Below are 25,353 nucleotides of genomic sequence, written 5' to 3'. Positions count from 1 at the left end.
GTGCCACATCAATTAAAGTAAATGTACTTTCAATTAAAGGTGTTAAGTATGCGTATGAAAAGATTAATTCTTTATAAAAGGATGACCTTCAGTAGTTAGATCCAATTAGGCATTTTTCCGACTGTATTTCATCCTGATGGGACAAGTCTACTATTCACAATCAATCACTGTGATCTTTACAAAGGCAGGTATTTTAGGTTCAGAGTCATAAAAGAATGACTTGACTAGGCAGCCACCATGACCTGAGCCACAATCGACGAAGACAGAGATTATGGACCTTGGATGTTACTTTCCTGGGATTAATATTTAAAGAATCAGGATGAGCATGGTGATATTCGGGTACAGTTCGTATATCTCTCTTCTCATGACCTTAGTAGAACAAACTAATTTCAACAAGACTGATCAAAAGAAAGAGAGAAAAGGAGCAATGACCTAAATTAGCATGAAACCTAGTTCCCTTTCATTTTTTTTCTCTTCCTGTCATTGCATGATTAAATACAGTAAAAAATACTGGCTTTCCTAGTGATGATTTTGTCTTACTGAATTGTTGTAGTTCACATGCAACCTTTGCTGATACATGGCACACAAAACCAAGGCTGTTAAATAAATAAATGCCCACTGATCTTTTTATGGTAACATGCAGAGTGCTGCGGAATATTTATTTTCTCTCAAAGAAAATTGAACATTTCTATTTGCATTAGGTATTTGCAATATGGAATTGTTGGTCCTCACTATACCACTCACTAACTTAGTAAACTTGGAAAAGCCATTAAATGTACTGGTCAGAAAATGTGAAACAAGTAATACTTCCTTTGTATGTATCTCAACGGTTGATTGTTGGAACCAAATGAAACTTGATACCAGTGTTTCTCAAAGTGTGGTCCTGTGACCCCTGGGAGTCCTTGAGACCCATTCAGGGAGCTAATGAGGTAGAAACTATTTTTTTTTATAATAATTTAAAGAGATTATTGGCCTTTTTCACGCTCATTCTTTCACATATGTACAGTTGAATTTTCCAGTGGCTGGCTACATATATGATGTTGCAGCGGATTGAATACAGAAGCAAATGTAAGAATCCAGCTGCCTTAAGCCAGAGGTTTACAAAAATAGAGAACAATGCATTCGTTTCACTGATTTTTTTCTTTTGGAATGCAAAATAATTATTCATAAAAAAATTCTTTTACGTTAACAGGTGACTGGGCTAATTATTGTCCTTTTCAAGCCAGTTAATAAATATTTTAAGCAGTTTTAATTTCTAGTGCAGTAAATATCGATAGATATAACTAACATAAACAAAAGCTCCTTAAGGGTCCTTTGTACTTTTTAAGATTGCAAAGAGGTCCTAAGACCAAAAAGTGTGAGAACTGATGATGGATGTGAAGCACTATGTAATGTGTAGGTGACGTTGGTAAGTTTTTAAGTTTATTATGAAAATGTAGGCAACATGGAAGCAGCCCTTCCAGTGCAGGCGCTGGTTGTTCACGGCCCCCTCCACCTCCAAGGCAGGCTTGCTTAGTCTGGTGTCCAGGATGGTCTCTGAACCATGTACAGCTGCCTGCAGTTTCATGCATCAGTCATGGGTCTGCTTTCTTAGTGTGAGTGTCTCCAATATTTAGTTTTCTGATTCTCAGAAGGTCCTAAAAGAAGCACAGCTGTAGGAATCGCTAATGTCCGCTAGTCCCACTCTTGTCTCCAAGAGGAGTAGTAATGACATCGTGGTGCAGGCACCTGGGAGGAGATGCAGAAGTTCAAGGCTCTCTTGTCAGTGGCCTGGGCGTGGCCATCTCTTGAGTTCTTGACCCTTTGCCTCTCTGCTTGTGGAAGGCTGTGAGACTTGCGCCGGCTTCTCTAGGCACTGGGAAAAGGGCTTTCTCTCAGTCAGTACCATGCCTTTGTCATTGTTCTGGGCCTCATCACACTTGATGAAGTAGGTTATTGTAGGACATAAAGAACCGCGAACAGGCTATGGACCAAAAACGGCCCGGAGACTGGCGTCTGATTTGAGCACTGTGCCTAGACACCAGCAGGCAGTAGCCAGAGTTTTAGAGGACCAAACTGGGGTGCTGAACAGGATTTGACCAGACTCCTGGCACCAGAAGGAGGTTGTTCAGGGATGGGTATTCAGCCCATCTCCGTCTCTGTCTTGCACATCCATGGGAGCTGAGCAAGTAACTGAGTGCTTACAGAAATTACTACTTCATGTGTCCTGCTGCAGTTTCTTAAGGTGTTTATTTACTTTAATTCCAGCATCTGTTGAGAGTTATAATAGTTAAGTGTTTTTCTGAGAATTTAAAACCACTCTGATTATAACTCAGTGCCCCTTATTATCATTTCTTGAAATCAGTGTGAATGGAAAACTCGTATCTTAGATATTTTCTTGTTCCATATTTCCCCAGTGTCATTTAATTTTTTGATTGAATGCAGATGTATGTATATATTGTAGTTTTATGTAAGCATTTAAAATTTTTTTTAAGTTTTATGTATCCAGTGGGTAATTTCACAACATACACAGGTCCCTCTCTAGTTATGATAAAACTTTTAACTACAAAATACACACCTTATTCTGGGCATTTTGTTGCACGATTTAATGTATAATGCTGTCGTGAAGTTTACTGTGAAGACTATCTTCCTTATTTCTTTCACTTTTAAAAATAATTTGATAAAATACTATTTTCCCAGGAAAAAATATGACAAATGTATTGAATATTATTTAAACTAGACTAAAAGCTTCTGAAATTTTTAATGAGGGGATTAAATTTAAGGTTAATGATTTAGTGTAGATTTTATAAAAGAAGCATTTATTTTTGGAATTTTATGATATGAGCATGTTTGTGTAAGGTAAATTCAATCAATTAAATGAATATCTCCCTTTATTATTGTCATAACTATCTCTTCCAGTTGAGGAGGTATTCGGAGGTAACCCAAAACTGTTAAATGCTATCTACGTGTTAGTAGCATCTTATAAAAATTGGGATACATTTAGTTGGGTTAAACTCTGCTTCATTAGATTTTAATGTGCTATATGTTATGTCTTTCAGAAACTCCAGAAAGGAACTTAATGACATACGATTTGAATTTACTCCAGGAAGAGGTAAGTTTTAGTTGAAATTATTATTTTAATGCTGCAAAGAGCATTTCAGAAATTGATTACAGGCGTGTGGTTATAATTTGCTATTCAAAAATGCATTCTATAAAATCAAAGAGGGGAAGGAAGGAAGGAAGGATTTGCAATAATTGTGGGGAATCCAAACTGAACCCACTTACTGGCTGCATGAATTCCAGTGACGCACACAGCACAGTATATGCACACTTAGAAATTGACTATATTAGCTGGACCATGAAAAGAAGTACTGGTGTGATGATGCAGGGCCTCAAGGACATTGTGATGAGTGTGATGGCTTGTGCACAGCAGTCCTAATTAGGACTGAGCAACAAACAATGATAGTAGACAAAAAGGTAGCGCACTTCGTCTCTCTTGTTGTCAGTTCCGATTACACGAAGCCCACACTGAGGGATACCTGGGCTTCTGCTTGCTGCAGGCACCACTAGAGAGCTTGGTAGGAACGGTGCCAGTCTTGCAGCTGCATGTAATTTCAGTATTTTGAACAGTTATTAAAATAGTTTAGAGGCTAGACTGGTTGCTCTTTAAGCACCTGGATGCCTGGAAGTCAGAGCCTTGTCTTATTTCTTGGCATCGTGAGCACCTGCCAGGTGCCTGGTAGGCAGGAGAATCTCAAGTCTTTTTTGGTTAATTATTGGATACAGGCTTTGGAGATTTTGTTCTTGAACAAAAACTGCTATTTTCATACTGTTTGGTTTATGGCCCGAACAGTCTAGAGAAGTGAGAATCAGGTGCTAATGCTAAGACTGAATGTGTTCTCCTTGGCCTCTGGTTTCAGATTTTTATGTACATGAAGATGGCCTCAATGTCTATGTTGGATATCTTTCTAAAATATATTAGTCTCATACATTTGAAGTATTAACATATATATATATAAGCTAATAACACTCTGTAATTACTGTACGTATTAGAACTCTAGGTGAATTTTGATTAGATTAAATAAATTGTATTTGCTGAAGTTGTGAAAATCCGAAACTTTCTAGCTTGATATCTAGCCAGTCAGTTAACTGCTTTGACCTCCCTGCTATTATCACCTGGAAGGAGACACAGACTCAGGTGCTTCCAGGAGTCAGAGTGAATGGTGGAGCCTTCAGGTAACCAGAGAGTTCTGTCTAAATATATTCAGGTTCAGTTTTGAAGAAAGTGCCCATCAAACAAAATACGTTCCTGGACCGTACATGGTCACAGACTCGCTGGCCCTGATGTCTAGGCTCCTGTAAGCACAGAGATTTAATGACTTCCAGGATCTTTGAATTAAACTAACATATGAAGTAACTTTTACAAAAGAAATGAAAGTAAGGCCCTTGTGAATTTGCTAACTGATCTTCCTTTCTGGGTACATCTGTCTTTGACAGTTTAGACTCAGCCTATGAAATTGAACAATTGCCCATTCTATTATCAAAAAGCTGTCTATTTTGTCCTAATATAAAGATACTGACCAGACAATACTGTGATAAAATCTAGTCACTAGATAATAGATGTTTCAAGTACAGTAAATAAGAGAACAGATTCTTATTTTAAGGGGTTTTTTTTTCTGATTTTTTAAAATTGACAGTGGCAATAAAAGTCAATTTTAATTTTAAGAGGTAACAAAGAAATGAATTTCTGCATTGAAGATTTCTGGGGAGAAGACAGTCCTATCAGCGTTACCTGGCCCTTTGTGCTGGCTTTGGCAGCCTTGTTTGCCATGGTTAGATTCAGAGTCGCTGCATTCGTTACCCAGGTGGAAACAATAGTATTGGCTTCCTGTTGATAGCTGGCCTCCCCGGGCAGTGGGCACAGCTTGTTAATTTTAGAAACACCATGGCTATGTCACCGTACCTCTGTGATTACTGATGCTGCCTGCATTTCAGGTGTTGTCTGCACTCCATCTGTGCATGCACACCACGTGGTGCACTGTCTCTCTGCTGTGTACACACCTAAATACATGTATATGGCATTGACTGTATAACATGAACATATCAAGTACTCTGTCCTCGTTTGAGGGTAAGCTTTTTTGGTTTATGACGTTGCTGTATGCTCTGGAAGGCAGAGCATATGTGATTCTTTATGATTATCCTTTTTATGCATTAGGAATGTTAAGCAGCTTAAAGAAAAATAAATGACCAGTTAATTACCTTCAAGTTTTTGCTCTTAACTATTTCTGATAGATTACTTAACATGCAAGCAAAATAACTGCTTAGTGGCACACACACCCAAACATGGAATATTTCCATTTTGACCAACCAGCACAACCCATTTACCAAGAGTCCTGAAAACAGTCAGAGGTACTGTGCACTTTAGTCATTTGGGGATGTTACTTGCTTTGGTACTGTTTTAGTGCTAGCCCTCATTGTGGCTTTGTTTGATTATTCCGTTTTCAACTACCTTCTTTTGATAGTAGCTCCTTACTCAAGTGTAAGAACTTACTGGTACTTTAGAGATGGTGGTAACACATCCAGTTGCTTTAACAGATGATCAGTCAGCAGATGTAGACTGGGCACATGGTAGGCAGTGGTTACACTAGACAGGCACTTTAATTCAATAGGCTTCTTTTCTTGACGCTTCCAGTGGCATCCAGAAAGGTGGAGATTGTGCGATGAACATTCCAGCTGACTTCATGAAGCTAAATCACATTCAGAGTAGAGCCTTTTATTGTGCTCCCCTAGGTTCCATGCTATGGGATCATTTTATCTCTGAGAGAATTTTATGCAGTGTTTCTTGTACCTCCAGCAGTAAGGACAAGACCCAAGATAAACCCACCTTATATGGAATTTCATTGTTTAGTAAGATTCCTATGTTTTTCTTTTCTATTTCCTTCATTTAGTCCATTCACTGAATGAGGAAAATGATAGAATACCACAATTTCTCTGCAAGGACAAAGAACAGATGTCAGCTGTCAAATTTTTATTGGAGATTTAGGAAATTGGGCCATCTACGAAAGGGAGAGAGAGCACAAGAGTGTGAGGTGCATCTGAGATGATCTCTGGCTGCTGCCTCTCATCACAGTTACCATTTATTGAGTAATTACTGTGAGTCAGACACTGGGCCAGGCACATTGAAGCCCATGGATTGTAAGATAATTGTACCATCCGTCAGCCACATGCTCACGTGAGAGCATGTACATACATACTCTCTCTCTCATATATGGCCTCTTACATAGTCACACATTTGAAACACAGATTAAGCAAGGAAACTGGTCTGTGTTGAGGGCACTGTTGGAATAGCAAACTCAGTTCACTTTAGATGCTTGTTTGATTTGGGTGCTATACTTTTCCCAGATTCTTCTTCTCCAGCTATAACCCTGGAAATTTGTGGCAATATCTGATGGCCACAGAGACCACGTCACCTCCCTTGTGAATCATAGGGGTTCATAATGGTTCTTTGACCATGTGGCAGTTTATCAGTTTCTCTTTACAGAGTCTTCAGACCGACTTCTCACTATTACCATGTTCGTGTATAAGCTCTCAATTAAGTAATTTCAGTTATAGTCACTGGCTTCAGTCCCATCTTTATGTGATTTCTAACTCCTGTCGCTTATTGAGAAAAGGCATTCTTTTATTCAACCACATTTTCTAAGAGGATGAATTGTTGCTATCAAATGATCAATGTCATGTTAAAGGAGTTTCTTAATAGCATAAATTTAAATAGCTCATCTCAATAGTCCAACAAGCTCATAGGCTGTTTGTACCAAATATAAGGTTGTATCAAATGCTGCCTCTTCAACCTGTGCCATAAATTCTGACTCAGTAGCTACTAATGATAGGGCAGGATTGATGGAGACTGGAATTAACCTTGGCAAGAAGGAAAAGCAGCGTCATAGGGACCAGTTATGAGCTAACTTCAAGAGATGCATTTGAGGAGTAATTCAGATAGTAGACAAAGGGCAAAGGTTTCTTGGTTCACCAGAAATGAAAAAATGATTTTGTGTACCTTCTGTTGAATGAGTAGCAGGATGCAAATTGTACCTGGCAAACGTCGTTCACAGTGCTTCCGATTTTACTCCTGATGGAATCTGAACTGTTGAGTTAAAACACATGTGGATGATTTTTCTATATGAAAAAAATACGTATTTTACACTGTATTGTTGGGTTTTACGTATGGTTGCTAACACACCTTCACATCTGGGCAGATACGGCAGACGGCGTTTCTCAGGAGCTCTTCTCGGCGGGCTTGGTTGATGGTCATGATGTAGTTATAGGTAAGTGCTGTTTTACTCACGTACAGTCATTTTGTTGATGTATCAAATGGAGATATGCTCAGAAAAGTTTCATAAAGAAGTAATTATCTATGTGGATTTCTGAAAATTTCTTCTTGAACTCTTACCTTTTATGTGAAACAATTATACTTAAGAGCCGTATTTAATTTTCTGTTTTAAAAGCTCTTAATGCAATTCTGTCCCATCCATCTGGGCATGATTTATCCAATGCAGAACCTCACATATTAGAGATAAAACAAAGAACCTGGAAGACCCAGAAGAAGCCTATGACATAGCAAACCCAAGAAACTATAAATTCTATGTAGCAAAGTTCAGGAGCCTCTGAGGTCCTCTCTCAGCAGCTCTCTGCTCTTTCTTTGGACACAGTTCTAATAATCTTAGATGGCAGTTTTGGCAAGATTCATTATGAAGTCTTAAGGTTGGATGGGACTTAATGATCATTCAGGTCAGTTCTTTGATTGCATAGACAGGGAAACAGATTCCTAAAAGTGAGTCACTGGTGTCCAGGGCTGTGGCAGCTGGGCTGTGGCAGAGACCAGGGCCCTTTCTATGACTAATAGAATCAAAAGAAAGCTGCATGAAAATAGGGGAGCCTGCTAATTACACACGCTGATGGGAGCAAGAAATGACTCCTGATAAGACAAGGGAGACAGAGAAGCTATAAGAGGCAGACAGTGTCGTCTAAGAAAGAGTGTAGCCTGGTTCTACCTGAGGTAAGGGTGAAGAGCTGCACACCCCTCAGCAAATTCTGTTTATGAAGACTTCATAATGTAGTCTGTTACTGCGCATTCATAATGACGACCCTAAGTAACCAAGGTGAGTTACCAGTAATATTAATTATGAACCAGTATTAATTATGTTGTTAAGTATAATAACATTATATTAGGAGATTGTGTATTATGATAAAACTTTCTTCACAAATATTCAAATCAAAACCAAATCCTGAAATGACTTGGGACCCCTAAATGATGTTCTAACTTTAAAAAATCACTTACTTGAAATAAATCCCTCCCCAGTAATACTGATAGGTGTCACTAAGAGGGAGCTTGAAGTAGGTATATCTACCCATCTGAAAAATTTATTCCTAGCATCTCTATAATATACATCATTAAAAAGTGAGTTATTTTATGTAAGAGTGCTGGGGTTTTAGGGAGAGATTAGAATTCTGACAAAAGAATCAGTATCTTGTTATTGGTGTACAAAACAATATTCATAAACGTAAAGATATGTTTATAATTAGAAAAAATTAAGCTTTTTTTTCCTATTTATCATACATGATGTGTACACACTGGTTTCACAAAGAAGCTCTGATTCCTCTGCCAAGTGGTACATATATAAAGAGAGATATTTTAAAGGAAAGCAATATATATATATATGTGTGTGTGTGTGTGTATATATATATATATATGCACACACAGGTGTGTGTATATGTTTCCTGGTATATTCTGTCTTTCACACTTTGCTTTAAAGCTTGTGAGGTCTGACAGCTGGCTGAGTTCTTACCTAGGTTTTCTGGTCAAATGTGAGGGGGAGCTGAGTAATAAGGTTACTTCAGCTTTGGCATCTGCTGTAAATTCCATCTCAGAATTCTTTATGTGATGTTAATGGTTCTTTGATAAAGGTAGATTCTCTCATTCTCAGTAAAAAAAAAAAAATGAGCAGACACCTTAGGGTCTTAGGTTACCTGAAGAAATTAGGAGAAAAGTTAATGGCTAGATCAAGATCCTTTGTAAGGTATGTGTTCCTTAAAGAGAGCTCTGGTCTGTTCACAAGGCAACCAAAAATAAAGATGATAATGATTAATTTAAAAAATAATCAAAAACACCTACTAATGTCTCATTTGGCAGAAAGTGGAGGAGGAGCACAGTCTTTTGATTCGAGGTGATCTTGGCAGGTGGTAGGGAGCGTGGCGAATAAAAGGGATTCATGGGAAGACGTTAGGTCACATCTCCATTTGAGCATGGTCTTGCTTCAGGCTTATAGTCAAATTTAGCACGCTTCTCTTTTTGCCCCAGGCTCAGCTGAGTCCAAACTAGAGGATTTGGGGTTGTCGAGTTTTTTAAAGTGCAAATTAAGGCATAATTCATGTCCAGCTTATTGAGTGTGTTTTAAATACAGTGCATAACCAGAAAGCTTCTATTTTTCCATGCTTTTAGTTATTTTTTCTTCTCTAAATTTTTCATTTTGCCTTTTTTTCCCCCTTCTTGGAGCTAAAATGTAGAGTTTTGGAGTGAGACTGTGTGTGCAGTGGTTCCTTACCTAGAAGTGCTCAAAATGCCTTAAGGGACAGCGCATCTAAGAGTTACAACGTTTTCGTGTTTCATTTGATCGTCACATTGGTCCTATAAGGTGGAGAGGGCAGGTTGTTTTTAGCCAGTGTTCTATGGACAAAAAAGGGAGGCCCAAAGAAGTTTCTGGGATATTGTAACTTGTCATGGTCCTTGAACTTGGATCTTGTGACTCTAAGCCCAAAGCCTAATCCTGAACCTGTATACAATTAATCCAATATCTTTAGCCTTGAAGAATAGATCTGGATCATTTTAAATGGTTTTTGTGTCCCCTGGGAAAACAGCTTTCCTTACTTGTTTTTCCTGCATCAGTAGGTGATTTATATTTTAATTGTTGACTATTTGACCACACATATAATGTGGTTAACTCGGTCCTCTCTAACCTGTCTCAGCAGTTCTCTGTTCTCTCCTGCATCATTTACTTCCCTCTTTACTAGATTTGTTCTACCAGTGCACAAGTGTGTCTCCCATCTTAAAAAAAAAAAAAAAAGAGCCCTCTCTTTATTCCACCTCTCTTTAGAGACATTTATCTTCATCCCTATACAAGTAAACTCCTCAAAAGAATTGCCCTGGCTTCAATTCTTCTTCTACCACTGCCTCTTGAACCCACTCCAGTCAGACTTGGGACCTTCCCTACTCCACCCAAGCTATTCTTTTCAAAGCCATACCTGGGGAGGGCACACACCTGGCAGATGAAATGGGGAATGCAAAGGTGGATGTGGCTGGAGTGGAGTGGGCATGACGGGGCCAGGGGTTAGAAGGTGCAGGGCCTGTGAATGACTGCCTGCCGTGTTCCTAAATCCAATGGTTATTTCTCAGTGACCTGTCCACAGCCTGGGGCATAGTGGACCATCCCCTCCTCCATCATAAGTATTTGCATTTGGTTTTTTAGACTCCGTTCTCTCTTGATTCTCCTGGCTTATTGGTGTTTCTTTCTCAGTCATTTTTGTCACTTGTGTCTCGTCACTCTGACCTGTGAATACTGACATGTCCAAGGACTCTTACTAAATTTCTTTTTTTCCTCATCACTCAGTTCCTTGCTGATATTATCTAGTTTCATGGTATTAATGGCTTCCACTCTCTAATTCTCAAATTTATGTCTCCAGCCCAGATCTCTCCTTTAAATTCCAGACTCATATCCAGCTCCCTTTTTGGTATCTTCCCATGGAAGGCTAAAAGGCATCCCAGACTTAATTACCATCTCCAAAATCCAGTCCCCGGGGTTTTCTCCTAACCTGCCTCTCCAATAGCCTTGCATCCTAAGTTGCTGTCAGCTACATCTTTTCAGGTGCATAAGCCAAAAACCTAAGAGTTGTCCTTGATTTTCCTTTCTCTCATCCTCAATATCCAATCTATCTAAATATTCCCAAGATCCAGCTGTTAGTCACCATCTCACTTCCCCTCCTATTTCAAACCCCTCTTGTCTCTCAGTTGAATTATTGCCTTCATCCCTTCACTGGTCTCCCTGCATCTGACTTTGCCTCCTTTCAGTCTGTTCTCATCATTGTAGCCAGAGATCCAAGTAAAAAGTAAGTCAGGTACAAAATGCCACATGTATTGTGATTCCATATATACGAAATGACCACAGTATGACAGTCCATAGAGTGAGGAAATAGATTGGTGGTTGCCAGAGCCTGAGAGGGATGGGGGAGACTGTTATGGGTCTGGGACTTCTCTGCGATGAGGAAAATGTTCTGGAATTAGAAGTGGTAATGGTTGCACAACCTTGTGACTATACTAAAAAGCACTGAATTGTGCCCTTTAAAAGGGTGAATTTTATGATATGTGAATTACATCTCAATAAAAAAAATGGAAGCCAGGTCACATTAATGCTTTAAATAAAACTCTCTAATAGCTTTCCATTCCATATCTCAGTGGCTTACAATCCCCTCTGTGATCTATCCCCTGTCACTTCTCAGACCCCTTCCCTCTCATTGACTCTCTCTCATCCTCATCCCACTCCAGCCACACTGGCTTCTCTCCTGGCTGTTCCTTCTGCCAGGATGCTCCTTCCCCAGGTCCACCTGTATGTCTCCTACTGCTTAAATGTTGCCTCTCATCTACTGGTAATTGCAACCCACCCCCAACTCTCTGCCCCCATCCTCACTTTACCTAGTCTCTCTCCATCATGGGCTGTATGTTTCATGTATTTATTTATTTATTTTTAACTATATAGGATTTTCCCTTGAGGATAAGTTTCTCAAAGGCCAAAATCTCTGTTTTGTAAACTACTATGTTCCCATTGCCCGAAACTGCACGTTTCACATAGTAGGCACTCAATAAACACTTGTTCAAGATAAACAAATACCACCTTGAAATGTACAGATAACTCATTATAACTTTCTCTTTAGAAAGCTATTTTGGGTATAGGATTCCAGTCTTTTAAAAACTCTTACTTTTGAGAGTACAGAATTCCAAGTAGTATTTACAAATAAAAATAGATTCACTTGACAAAGGTTGTGCCAAAAAATATTCCAGTTCAGTTTAGAACATTGGTGTATTGAGGTTTAAATGATTTCTTATTTGTGTATTTTTTCTGCTTCCATAATACGAAACAGGTAACATTTCAATAGAAAAAAAAAATCCTTCTTTCTCCATCAGAATTTCCTTTTGAATTGGAGTAAATGCTTAGGGCCATATAAAAAATCTGAACAAAGCAATAAGTATATGTTATGGAGCAGTGAATGTTATACCTTTTACTATAACACAGCTAACATATGTTACAAAAAACCTTCAGTACCCAGCTTCAGAGTAATCTGCCTTCAGTGATGGACCTTTACAAAGCAGAGTTTAGACTGAAGAAGGATGGGCATAATGACACGGAGTGATTGCTTTTGTGCAGAAGATGAGCAGTGCAGAAATTAAATGCAGTGTTTATAGACTGAAATCATAAACCCACTTCAGCTGTGCTTCAATGAAGCACTACCTTAGTCAAGAAACAGAAAAGATATTTAGGCCTTGTGTAAATCAGAAATAAGATTGGCAAGGCTTCCTGGGTGAGTGGGTGTTGGTTAAAAAAAAATAAGTTAACTTTGCAAGATGCAAAACTTGATGCATGTGTGAATTTCTTCTCTTGCCTGGCTGGGATGGCTGACAGATGGAAATAGACCAGATCTGAGCCCCTCATCCAGCTGTTTGTTTCAAAGAGGGACCTTCAGTGAGGAAGCAGAGAAACTGGTCCCTTTGCCTCCTAGTTCAAAAACAGCCCATCAGAAGTTTTCTTGGCAATAGAAACAAAGGGGAGGGGGGAAAAAACAAAACTCATGTACAAAAGACAGCAAAAGTTCTGAATTCTGTTCAGGCCTTGTGATACATGATATTTTTTATTCTTTCTCTCTTTCTTTAAACTGAAGTATAGTCAGTTTACAATATTGTGTCAATTTCTGGTGTACAGCATACTCAAAATGACTTAACTTAAATATGAGGTAAGACACTATAAACCTCCTAGAAGGGAACATAGGCAAAGCAGTTTTGTACATAAATATTAGCAATGTTCTCCTAGGGCAGTCTACCCAGGCAATAGAAGTAAAAGCAAAAATAAACAAATGAGCTCTAATTAAACATATAAGCTTTTGTACAGCAAAGGAAACCATAAGAAAAACAAAATGACAACCTATATGAATGGGAGAAAGTATTTGCAAATGATGTGACTGACAAGGGCTTAAGTTCCAGAATATACAGACAGCTCATACGACTTAATAACAGAAAAACAAACAACCCAATCCAAAAATGAGCCAGAAGAACTAAATATGCAATTTTGTAATGAATACATGCAAATAGCCAATAGACGCATGAAAAAATGCTCCATTTCGCTGTTTGAGTCTCTTGAATGAGTGTTAGCCCCTCAGCAACAGAGGGAACACGGATGGGTGTGCTAAGCCAGCCAGTTCTCTCTCCTGCTCAGCCGCTCCTGCAAAGCTGCTGACCCTGATTGGCAAGGACCCTAGGGCCAGGATTCGACAGTGAGTGAATGTGGGAGAGGAAGTCGCTTGGCAGCTGCCTTTTGGGGAAGTGCCTACTGACTGCACTTTGCTGGGTTTTTATCCCACCATTTCCTGGCTTTGTAACAACATGTCTTTTTTTTCCCCTTTAAGTGGAGTTTAGGACCAGATGTTGGAATTTGTTTCCCGAGAAGGGAAGTGTGTTTCTCCATTCATTTATACAATTTTGCTCTGATGGATTTTGAGCTTCACCGACAAGTTAGCACTGCCCTGGAAGCTGATATTATCTCTGTGTATACTCATTAGCTCTCAGTGGGCTTTTGGACACAATGTTCACGTCCCTGGGATGCTCTTTTCCTGCACATGGAGAAGCCTGTTCCAAGCCTGTGTGCCCTTTGAGATTCACCATAAATGCCACTTCCATGAAGCCTCCTCTGTTGCTCGCCCCTTTCCTAACAGAGTCTGGAGGACAGCCTTTCCTTGTCGTGAGTGCCAGAGAACTGTACTTTTACCTTTACTGATACGTCTTTCGTCCAGCTCTGCTCACATCTTCTCTTTGTGTCTAGCTTGAGCACACCTTGAGAGCAATGTCTGTTTTCTATTTTATGGAATCTCTAACATCCTTGCCATGCATAGGTGCTTCATAAATATGCCGATGGATAAATGAATACATTTAATTCTGTTTGGTACACTGAACCCTGGAATAGTTCATGAATTGATCATCTGGACAGTACAAATATTGCCCTCTCTCAAAACCTAGGAGAATTCAACATCATTGATTCTCTCTCTCTGCTCCCCTTCCCCCCCACCCCCACCCCTGGCTTCCTTCTCGCTTTCTTAAAAATTGACTTTTCGATCTTGCCTCTCGGGAAGAAGATGCAGTTGGTCTAGAAGGCCTTCTGTCATCCAGTGCTTGCTGCGGTTACAGTGTTTGTCTCAAAGTGTAGACTGTGAGATGCCTGCATCAGTCTTACCTTGATGCTTATCAAAAATGCACATCTCTTGAGTCCAGCCTTGAGCTACAGAATCTGGTGTATTGGGCATAGAGTGTGAACATTTGCATTTTTAACAAGCATCCCAGGCGACTCTCAAACACCATAGAATGCTGTGGTCACTTCTTTAGTTCTGCTGGCAATAACCCTCAGAGACAGTGTTAGCTTGCTTTCTCGTCTGTATCTCCTTTCCAGTCTCCCTAATCTCTGCTTTTCTGCCTTGATCCTCTTCTTCCTTTTGGAGTCTATTTTAAAACTGTGCCAGTTAACTTCTAAAACCTTGTGTATAAATGGTGTAGATGAGTGGAAGAGCCTCACTGGTATAAATTTCTACCGTAATGAGTCATTACCATTTTTATTAAAACGACTGCTGCTGCTCAGGGCGCAGTCGATCCTCCAGGTGGCCTTCAGCTTTTACGTTTCTGCACAGTGGCTATGTATCTTGAGGCTCCAAGGTACGCAAGCAACAGGATCTTTGCTCGTTCATGAGCATATGGTTGGATGTGTGAAGCGCTTTGTTCCCCTAGCTACAGCCAGGGATATTTAAGTCTGCTGTGAGTGATCCAGGATTTATTGAGCAGCCGTGCACTTTTATAATGCAAGTTTTGGAAAAGAGTGAACATATTCTCTCTTGTATTCAGTTCAGTGATTATGCTCGGATGTTTATTGATATTGAAATTCAATGAAGGAAAACACTCATTAAAAAATAGTGTCTCTTTTACACAACTACGGTGATTTTAAAATGGTGACAGATAATGGGAAAGGAAGACAATTCTGTCAGCCCTTCTTGGGTTGAGACAGGCTTGGTGTGAGTTAAATGATGTCAATAAATACAGTCGAGTGATTCCTGATTAAAAGTTGTCTGTATGTTAAATTTAATAGTCTAGGGAATTAGGGACTGTAAGTGGCTTGGGAGAACTATACTGATTACTTTCCTTGTATATTTTACTAGAAATAAATATTGAATAGTTTGATATGGCAGAGGGTTACAATTTTTAAAAATGCACCATCGCCAATTTGATTGTAGCTCATTGCTCCTGGTTTTCCAAATGTCACTTTAAAAAAGTCTTTACTGAGGTATTTATTCCCTAAATAGGACAGTTTATTGTTAATTTTAATGTGAAAAGATGGTGTAAAGAAATTATTTAAAGATATTTACAAGTGATAGGTTGGACCATCTAATATAGAAAGTACCATGCATTTGATGACTGGCCGTCATATTTGGCAATTGTACTCTTTGGAGAGGTGGTAGAATCCCAGTGTTGCTGTGTAAATATCCAAAGAGCAGTCTGCTCTGTGGAATGGTAGGAATTGGGCCTGAATAAATGTGCAGAGAGCGCTCAGGCACATGGGCACACACCTGCACACATACACACAGTACACACACACGCACAGTATACACACACACAGTATACACACAGTGTACACAAGCACAGTATGCAAACACACCTATACACATGCAAACACCTGCACACATACTCAGTATTGGTCACAGATCTAAAAGTTAATATTTTTTTAAGTTTATTTAATTGCAGCAGAAAGAGAAATAGACTGAAGTAAAATATAATTCTTGTATTCACAGAGTATTGTTTTTTATAACCTTTTAACCATATTCCTCCCACCCTCCAAAATTCAAGGAAATTAAACAGAAGAAAAGTTTTCCTGGAAAACCAAATCAGAACCTAAAATAAGCTGCCCGGTCCTATGACTGAATCCACTGCCAGCCCTAGCCACCCCCTCTGCTGACTTATCTGCGGAGTCCAATGGAAAATGACTGACTATCCAGATAAGGGTTGGCAGACTTATTGTTTATAAAGACATCTGATTTTGGAGGGGGAGGGCGATTCAAAATTAACTTTCAAAATGTAGGCAAAAGTTATTTCCAGGAAGTTCTCAGAAGCATAAAACCTGTGATTTCCCCAAAGGTGTTCTCAGTTTCCGTATCACATGATTATGAATCAGTATAGCAGTAAACCATAGGTAAGCCCTGATTTTCTGATCAACTTTGTCACTTTTTATTTATTTAAGATTTTGGCTTCTCTTTAAATCCACTGATACAGATAGACTCCAGTTAAGATCTGTACTTAATTTCATTTAAGTGAAACAAGAGCTTGCTAGTGGATTAATTTTAGATACCCACTGTCGGTAGAGTCTTGCTTTTTTCAGTTGCTATGAATGTTCCTGTTTTAATTTATGTTAATCTGTCTTGTTACTCTAGAATCAGATATGCTTAAGGATTCCAGTCAATCCAGCCAAACTTTTGGACCATAGAATTACAATAAATCCCCAGTACCAATCCCTGCCTATGAGAGTATCTTTCTGGTGGAAGTAAAGTAGGTTTACTGTGGTGCAGGAAACCTAGTTTTTCTGACATTATTTATTTTTCTAACAACTGCCAGGTGTATAGCACTTAAATGGCTCTTTGCTGAATAGTCTGTTAGTAGATTGATCTGTTTGGGGCTGCAGTCATTGTGTACTTGTATATGTGTGTGTGTGTGTGTGTGTTTACCCACTTCAGCTCTCTGGCCTACGTGCATTTTAACTGTTTCATGCAGCACAATGTTGCAGATGTGAGGAGATGCTGGGTTTTGCTTGTTGATGGATTGGCAGGCAGATCTCTTAATCTCAAACTATCTCTGCTGCTCTTTTTACTCCATTGAGGTAAAATAGAAGTTGCTGCCTCTTAACTTCTTATGTAACAGAACGTGGAACTCCTAGTATATCCAATCAAAAACATTTTAAAGCCAAGAAAGAAAATTAGGTCAATATTTTTAATGAAATGTGGGCTTAGTATCATTTTATTTTTGGCTTTGTGTCTAATTATAATTTTTTTTGATGTTGCATATTTATTTTTTAAATTTTTTTCCCTTTTTCATTTTTATTAGGTAGAATTATTACAGTTTGACTGCACATACACATTATATTGCATGTAAATAGATATATACAATACTCTGCACATTTTTTTAGTTTACATATATGTACTGATCATTGTTTCTAAGAACAGATTAGAGCTTTAAGCTTTTAAACTTACAAGTTAACAAAGAAATAAAGCCAACCATAAAATAAGAATCAACAGAATGCATTAATCCAATCATAAAGTCAAATGTACTTACTCATATTCAAGAAATCAATCATCTACGTTATAAATAATAAGTAGTTCATTTGTATCCTTTTTTCCCCCCTGAGATTCCACATACAAGTGATATCATATGACATTTTTCTTTCTCTTTCCGACCCACTTCACTTAGAATGACGATCTCCAGGTCCATGTCTAATTATAATCTTAACTTGATCCTATATCTTGTATTTGGTTACCATTTTTTAAAACAAAGAGGACTTTCTTGCTGACTCTGAGAATACCTACTTAATCTTGCATTACTTAAGTATAACATCCAAAAGGTGTGTAAGAATGCTAAACCCCAGATTCATCTTTAAGACAAGGTGAGCCCTTGATTGGTCACATCCTAATAGATTGTGAAACATGCCCTTGTCTGATGAGCCATAGAGCCATAGAGCCATCCAACAGAAATTTGTAGTCAGGATAGCATTTGAATAGCCTTGGGTGTAACTCGTGGGCCTGGCGCTACGCCGTGTCTGGCTAGAGTACACGGAGGCAGAGAGTGAGGACAGAGCTGTCCATTAGACTTAGCAGGTTTGGGTTGTTTGTTTGTTTTTAAATTTTTGCCTCATCTTCTGATAGCAAAATGCCTTAACCTTCACTATTAGGGAACTTGGTCAGCCATGAGAAGTTTGTTACTTGAAATGAGAACATCAAATTCAAAATATCTTTTCAGTAATAGGCCCTCGAGAGGGCTAATTTATAATGGATCTTGAGACTTCTTACCAGTTTGTGATTGTTAGCTGGGTCTTTAGAAACTGAATGTCCTCGTGATCCTTTTCTTCTTTGGGTGGATGGATCTGGGGTCAGAACTCTGCTTCCAGGTCCCTACACCATCTCATCTGTCTGTGATGTGCAGGGTCAGAAGGACAGCAGAGACTGGCAAGTGGCTTGGGCAGTGCCCTGCTTTCCTTCCCTGTGAGTTGACTGTTCATCCCTCACATATCCTCCTCGCTGTTTTGCTTTCCAGTGCTTGCACTTGTCAGTGGAACTGATTGATAAGGTGAGAATGGCGTGCACTGGAGAGCTGACATCTAATAGAAAGGCAGACGACAGGCTCGAGGACATGGTTTGGACAGCACAACTCTTGGGAAGCATAAAAATGCTATAGGTTATCTGACTCATGGGGTTCTTAGCCCCTGGCACAGGGACTGGAGCACTGAGAATTTCTTTAAAAGTGAAAAGTTGACTTTTTTATTTAGTGCTCATAAAAACTGTTATAAGGAATGGGTATGAGAAATTAATTTTTGATTTTTTTTCAGGAGGGATTTTTTAAACATCAAAAATGTCTAGAATTCTGCACTTAAAATAACTCTGAACACTGGCTCTATAAGATTAATTAGCAATACTTAACTATAACTGCTCAGGCTTGTTGACATAACCTGAAATATCCATGCAGTTCAAATGTCTGCAGACTAAATAGTTCCTCGCCAGTAATAACTGATATTCCTCTGGGACATCACTGGGCGTCCCCAAAGGAATGTGTCCTGGGGCCCTTAAATCACTTTGTTAGTGCTGGGTACCACGTGGTGGGCTCACTGACTCCCATTTGTTTCCTGCCCAAGAGATTCCTGGAGAAGCCTCACCAGTGTCACCAGTCAGTCTGAGGTCCCCAGTGCCCACAACAGAGGTGCTGCTTCCAGAAGGTCCCCTTGGGGGGGGGGTGTCCTGTTATTCAGCCAGAGTGGTGCTTTCTTTCATGCAAAAGTGGGGAGAAGGGTCTTCTGCCACACTTTGTCATCCTGAAGTTGCCCTCCTTCATTTACTCAATAAATAAAACACCTAATCTACTCTGTGCTCAGTATACCGGGTGAACAACACACAGGTTTTTTGTCCCCACTGAAGCTTCCAGTCTCACAGGAGAGGCAGGGTGTTAGGGAGGCAGTGCACTGGTGTGAGGGAAACTACAAACTTTGAGAAGTGGTCTGAAGCAAAAACAATGCGCTATAAAGAGAGACAGTAATAAATGGGGGTGGGGTGCTGCTCCTCATTTAGAGTCAAGAGTAGAGTGAGCCTCTCTGAAGGAGAGACAGTTGGGTGAAGTCAGAGAGTCAGCCTGACCATGCCGGGCAGACACACAGCGTGTGCGGATTTAAGGAGCTCTGTACAAGGCGCCCAGTGTGGCCAGGAGAGGTGAGTGAGCAGAGGGCGATGTGAAAAAAATGAATCCGGGCAGGAGAGGCGGCCAGGTAGCGCAGGACCTTGTAAATAGCCATTCGCCATAATGCCTTATGAAGACTAAGTTCTAATTGTTCAGCTTCGCTCAAGTCTCGTGAAGTAGACATTCTTGCCTTTTTCCTATCTAAGAGGGCAAATAGTGCTTTTCTTTAGCCTCATTCATCCTGCCAGAGAGTCTAAGTATTCAGTGTACACAGACTTAGGTCCCTTTGCTGCCTGGACTTGGGGCCCCTTTGACCAAGGTGAGTAGAAACCACGGAAGGACAAAACAGCGGCCCCCGGAAGGCTTGGGAAGTAAAAGGTGAAGAGGTGTTTCAACATCCTAGGTTCATTCACGTTGGACGGCACTGAAAAGTGCCTTGTGATTTATCATTTGGGGGCCAGGGGAGTTTCAGAGATACCTTCCAGTAATTCTGAATCCAGTTATTCTATCAAAGGGAAATTGGGATTCCTAGAAAAGGCAAAACCTGGACATTAATTGCTGGCATTTGCTTTATATTAATTGTAACCAAAGGGCCTTCGTGTATGTTCCCAAGAGGATGAAGTGTATTTTTCATTTCATAATATTGCCTAATTCTCACACAAACTATGGAGTGGGCTAAGGTGGTACTGTATATACAGTGGAACTATTATCGCTATAGTGGAGTGCAGGAGACATGAAATATTCATCTTCATTGGGCTAAAACAGACTTGCCACTTGAAGTCCACTAATTGCAGTTGAATTCAGCAAAAATTTTTTTAAGGGACGAATACTCTAATTACTAAAGTAGGCATTCAAGTGGCCTCCTGTTCAGAATGCAGGCACAGTAAAGGGAGTTCTTGTTTAGCTGACCTTTGTCCCTGTGAGCCAGATGCAGAGCCAGGACAGTGTTTTCTCCCAGGGGTGATTTCTAGAGTATTTATGAATTAGTAGAGCTGACAATGCTGCTCATGCTGTTTTTACCCTCCTTTTGTTGGCTTTATTCTCTATGCAGTACTTTCTAGGAAAAAAGCTTTTCAAACTTCTGAGGAATAGAGGTGATAAAAATGTTCGATGGCATTGAAGTCACTATTCAGCCTTCCAGGTAATAATTTAAAAAACTGATTTCACATTGGTTGTTGGTACAGTTTGGTAACAAATCAGATTTCACATGTCTCTTGAACGGCTGCTTTCCACATTGTTCACTGCTTTTTGTGATCAAGCAGATAAAACATACTCCATCTGTTCCTTAGGCTCACAGATCTGAAGCTTGTAGAGAGAGACCCCATGACCTAGGGAAGGCACGCCAGCTTTCGAATCAGACAGATGCAGGCGGACACCCCAGCTCTGTTAGTTATTCAGTGTGACTCAGGGAAGTTAGTTCATCTCTCTCGTCCCCAGTTTCCTCTTTACCCATAGAGTGGCCCTCATGATTCGTATAGTTGTCATGAGTCTCACTAGATTACGTGGAGGGGTCACTGTGATAGCCGGTCCATAGAGACGTCAGTGAGTGGTGGTTCTTTCCTCCTTCTGTGTTGGAGTCAGTCCAGCTGGCCTCCTCTCCACTGTAATACTACTTTTGTGAAATGCCAGTCAGAGAATGTAAGGCAGCCCTGCGGTTTCCATGAGTAAGACAAGACGCAGGTCCGTGGCAGGGAGAAGCTCCGCGTGGCGAAGGATGCCTGAGGCACTGTGGCCTCCCGGGGTTTATATCTACGTCTGTCGCCTCCGTGCCAGCAGCCAGAGTCACTTTCTCCCGTTCCTGCTCTCGCCCACGCCGTGCTGGGCAGCGCTGTAGAAACAGCAGAATGAGCGTGGACACGCTGGAATAAGCAGCCGGATAATTGGTCCTACCAGGTGGTTTACTTGTGGTCAGCCTGGAGGAGACTCTCAGGACACTTCCTTGTTTAGCTTTCTGCCTGCTTCCCTGTGACTGAAGTTCTCTTTCCCACCGCCTGGGAGGATGTCAGGCATCTGGGCGCTACTTGGCCCCAGAAGAGAGGCCTGGAGAGAAACGTGAATCCCCTCACCCTCCTGCGGCTGGCCTTTGAGCTCTGCACCCATCCCCAGTGAGCTGCCTCTTTCTCGGATACTGGGCAGCAGGGCTGTCCACCGGCTTCACCCCCGTCTCAAGGAAGCTCACACTTCTTTTTCATGGGAGTGTGGCCATGCTCAGCGGCCTCGACAGGGCAGCCCAGACAAGCCAGACAGAAGCCAGTACAGCAGGCCTGATACTTGTACAGAATAGCCAGCCATGAACTGGACCCGCCGAATTGAGTGGCACTCTCCATAAAATGCACGGGGGATGACCCTTTAATCTGCCCCCCACGCCCACTCCCACCCCCATGTCTGCTCCCACTAAGGAGGTTCCATGTCTGACAAGAGTTTGTTCTCACACTTGTTTGTGCAGGTTTACTTCTTAGTAAAATGATAATCATTTAAATAATTGATAAAAGACGAGTTCAAAAGGTGAATTGCTTCCCTAAAACACAAATGGGATGCTTGGGGGAAATCTATTAATAAAGACAAATTGTTAAACACAAACTGTTACTAAATTCAGTATAGAAAAGATAATTGTTTAAAAAAAGAGATGTTTTTAAACCTAGGGTTTTTTAAATGGCTTTGATCCTACCTCAAAATATTGGTGAAGGGAATGTACCTTAATACGGTTTAAGTTAAAACACAAAATTTAAGGTTTACTTGCATCACGTTTTTGTATTTCCCTGCCTTTTTACGTCAACCGACCAAACGCCACGCCAGCTTTGTCAGGAAAGAGTATTTCTTCTGTGACTGGCTGTGTCATTTGCACGGCCCAGCACGAGTTGAGAATGCAGAGTCCCTTGTTTTAAAATGAGTACGTTCAAAACAGTGACTGCAAAGCATTAAAGCAAGTGCAGGGCCCTTCTAAGCCTGGGCCCCTGTGTGTCTGCACAGCCCAAAGGGGCTTGGGGAGGGAGCGGTGTTTGAGGGGTTACTAGCTCTCTGACCTGGCTCTTGCGCCAAGGAGCTTCCCCTGGTGAGAGGCACCGTTGTTGCAAGTTACTGGCTGGAAGGCCTTTAAACAGAGCCAGATCCACTCTCTTTAATTTCTGGCCTCTGAAGCAATGCAGAACACATCTAATCCCTTTTTCAAACATTTATGCAAATATTAAAAACTGCCCACGCTTTCCCCTTATCCTCCCTCTTCTTAAGGAGCTTTCTTGGGTGGCAATATTGTTTTTAAAACCTCCGCTGCCTCATCTCTCTGGATGCTGTGTGGTTCTCCTGTATCCTCCTGAGGGGTAGTGCCCATCCTCGTACGCAGACTCCAGATTCCTAATGTGATGTGGGGGTCACAGAGCCTGGGGACCCCTCAGTCATGAGGGGAATACTACATTTTGACTAATGGCATCAAATACTATGTGAGAATTTTAGATAAAATAGGTGCCATTGTTTTATACAGAACTTAACAGCAAGGAAAGCAACTTACTTTAAAATTTTTTATTGTTAAATACATCAAATATCCAGAGAAGTGTATAACGTACTGTAGACTTACACACATGTCATTGAGGTTTTATCGTTATTGACATATTCGCTGCAGATCACTCTCACCCTCCCTGCATCCCCTTTTAAAATCTTTTCCCCACTGGTTGCTACTTACCCAGTGTACTCTTATTCTCTCTACTTCTATAGTTGATTTTTGTGCCCTGAAGGCTTTGTTTAATATTGTTTTCCTTGTTTGGACCCATATAGGGTCTCTGTATCTGTACTAGAGTCTTCTCTCCAGGGAGTTCTAAAATGAACACTCTTTCTGGCATAAGTTTTAAGTTTATTAAAATTCTATGAAATGAACCTGGAAAGCATTATGCGAAGTGAAAGAATGAGATACAAAAGGTCACATATTGTTTGCTTCCATTCTTATGAAATATCTAGAATAGATAAATCCGTAGAGACAGAAAACAGATCAGTGCTTGGTGGGAGCTGGGGGGCGGTGGGAATGGGGAGTGATGGCTTAGTGGGTGTGGGGTCTGATTTGGGGGAAAGGAAAGTGTTTGGAACTAGGTAGAGGCAGTGGTTGCACAACATTTTGAAGGTACTAAATGCCATTGGATTATTCACTTTAAAAACTTTTGTGCTGTGAATTTTCTCTCAAAAACAAATTCCATGAAATGATATTTAAGTATTAGGAGTAGAGCATTGTATATAAATACTGAAATCAGTAATGTTGATACTTCTTAACTAGTCACTGTATCATGAATATGGATTACCCCGTCCCCAAGCCTGAAGCACAACGTCTTCTTGGTAGGCGAGATGATGCTTATTGACAGTGTAGCAATACTTGTAGATAAATAGTCTTCTAAGAGCAAATTAAGTCCATATAATAGTTGAGACTTGTGGTTTCAGTGTGCGCATAGCAATGGAAAGTTGTGTAACTTTCCAGCAGTGTCTTGTGTACAGGTATGGACTCCACTCAGGCTGTTCACTGGTTGGTGTGGGCTGTATTCCAGAAGGGCAGAAGAAAGGGGCTGTGTCACACCCAGATGGTTTTCCCTTGGGAAGACTCCAAGGGACTCTCTCATGGACAGAGTTTCAGAATCGTTGCATTTGTATTTAGCCTGTTAGCATTCATTTCCAAATAAAATATATCATTCTTAGGAGATTTTGGTGTTTTAAGAAACTGATAAGAAGGTAAGACAAAGGGAGTCTTTTTCTCTATCTGTTTATATGTTTTTGTAGAAACACAATCAGTGCCTATCAGGAAACTACACTGGGTGAAAACTGACCCTTCACATTTTGAAGAATTTGAATGATTCTCAGGGAGAAAGTGCATTTTCAGTTGGAGTGATTTAAGCTACAACCAACAGAAGACTCATGTTAAAATGGCTTAAACAGGCAGGACTTGGAGCTTACAGAGCTGGAAATCTAGAAGGAGGGAAGGTTTGGGGTTGTTTAGCATCTCAGCAGCGTCAGTCAGGACTTGTGGTCCTTCCTCTCTCAGCCCAGTTTCCACAGCTTTGACTTCATACCAAGGCTCTTCCCCTTCTCTGTCCTAAGAGGCTACCAGTGGCGAAAAGTACTACGTTTCCTAATTCACATTTGGGTTTTTGTGGTCCTTCCTAAGGAGCAAGAAAGCTTCTCTCTTAGAAGCCCCAGCAAGCCCTTCCTTCTCTGCCATTGGTCCATATTGGCCTGCCGCCCATCCACCCAGCCCTAAACAGACCCCGTGGCTGTGAGATGCTGAGCTCTGTGTGAACCGATGGTGGGGCATCAGCCACAATATTCACGCTGGCCCTGTGATCGTTTTGCTCATCTTAGAGCCTTAAAAATTGTCTTCTTTTTAAACTGTCTATAATCTTGGTGTAGACAGTCTCCAGAATATTTATTGTGCCATGTTTAGGATATGCCAGGGCAATATCTTTCAAATGTGCTATTGAGATGTGCTATTTGCAGCCCATTTTCAAAAGTGGGGAATATTAAAGAGAGAGAAAAACCAAAATGTGTCTTCATTTGTTCTCATCTTTCATTGGTGAGTGCTTCATACTTGACAGAAGGGCAAAATCTAGTTTGTTTATGCACCT

General features: G+C 40.5%; 1 protein-coding gene across 2 annotated transcripts in view; it reads left to right on the top strand.

Moving 5' to 3' along the window:
• STK39 (serine/threonine kinase 39) overlaps positions 1 to 25,353 on the top strand; it is a 252,120-nt gene that overhangs the window by 197,850 nt on the left and 28,917 nt on the right. For both annotated transcript variants that reach the window (XM_032479619.1, XM_032479620.1), the window contains exons 15-16: positions 3,039 to 3,091; positions 7,233 to 7,301. In XM_032479619.1, coding sequence (XP_032335510.1) covers positions 3,039 to 3,091; positions 7,233 to 7,301 — 122 coding nt within the window. The remainder of the gene's footprint in view (positions 1 to 3,038; positions 3,092 to 7,232; positions 7,302 to 25,353) is intronic.

This window comes from Camelus ferus, chromosome 5 (assembly GCF_009834535.1).
Source record: "Camelus ferus isolate YT-003-E chromosome 5, BCGSAC_Cfer_1.0, whole genome shotgun sequence".
Taxonomy (NCBI): domain Eukaryota; kingdom Metazoa; phylum Chordata; class Mammalia; order Artiodactyla; family Camelidae; genus Camelus; species Camelus ferus.
Note: the sequence above shows the minus strand (reverse complement) of the source record. Positions and strands in the feature narration are given on the sequence as shown.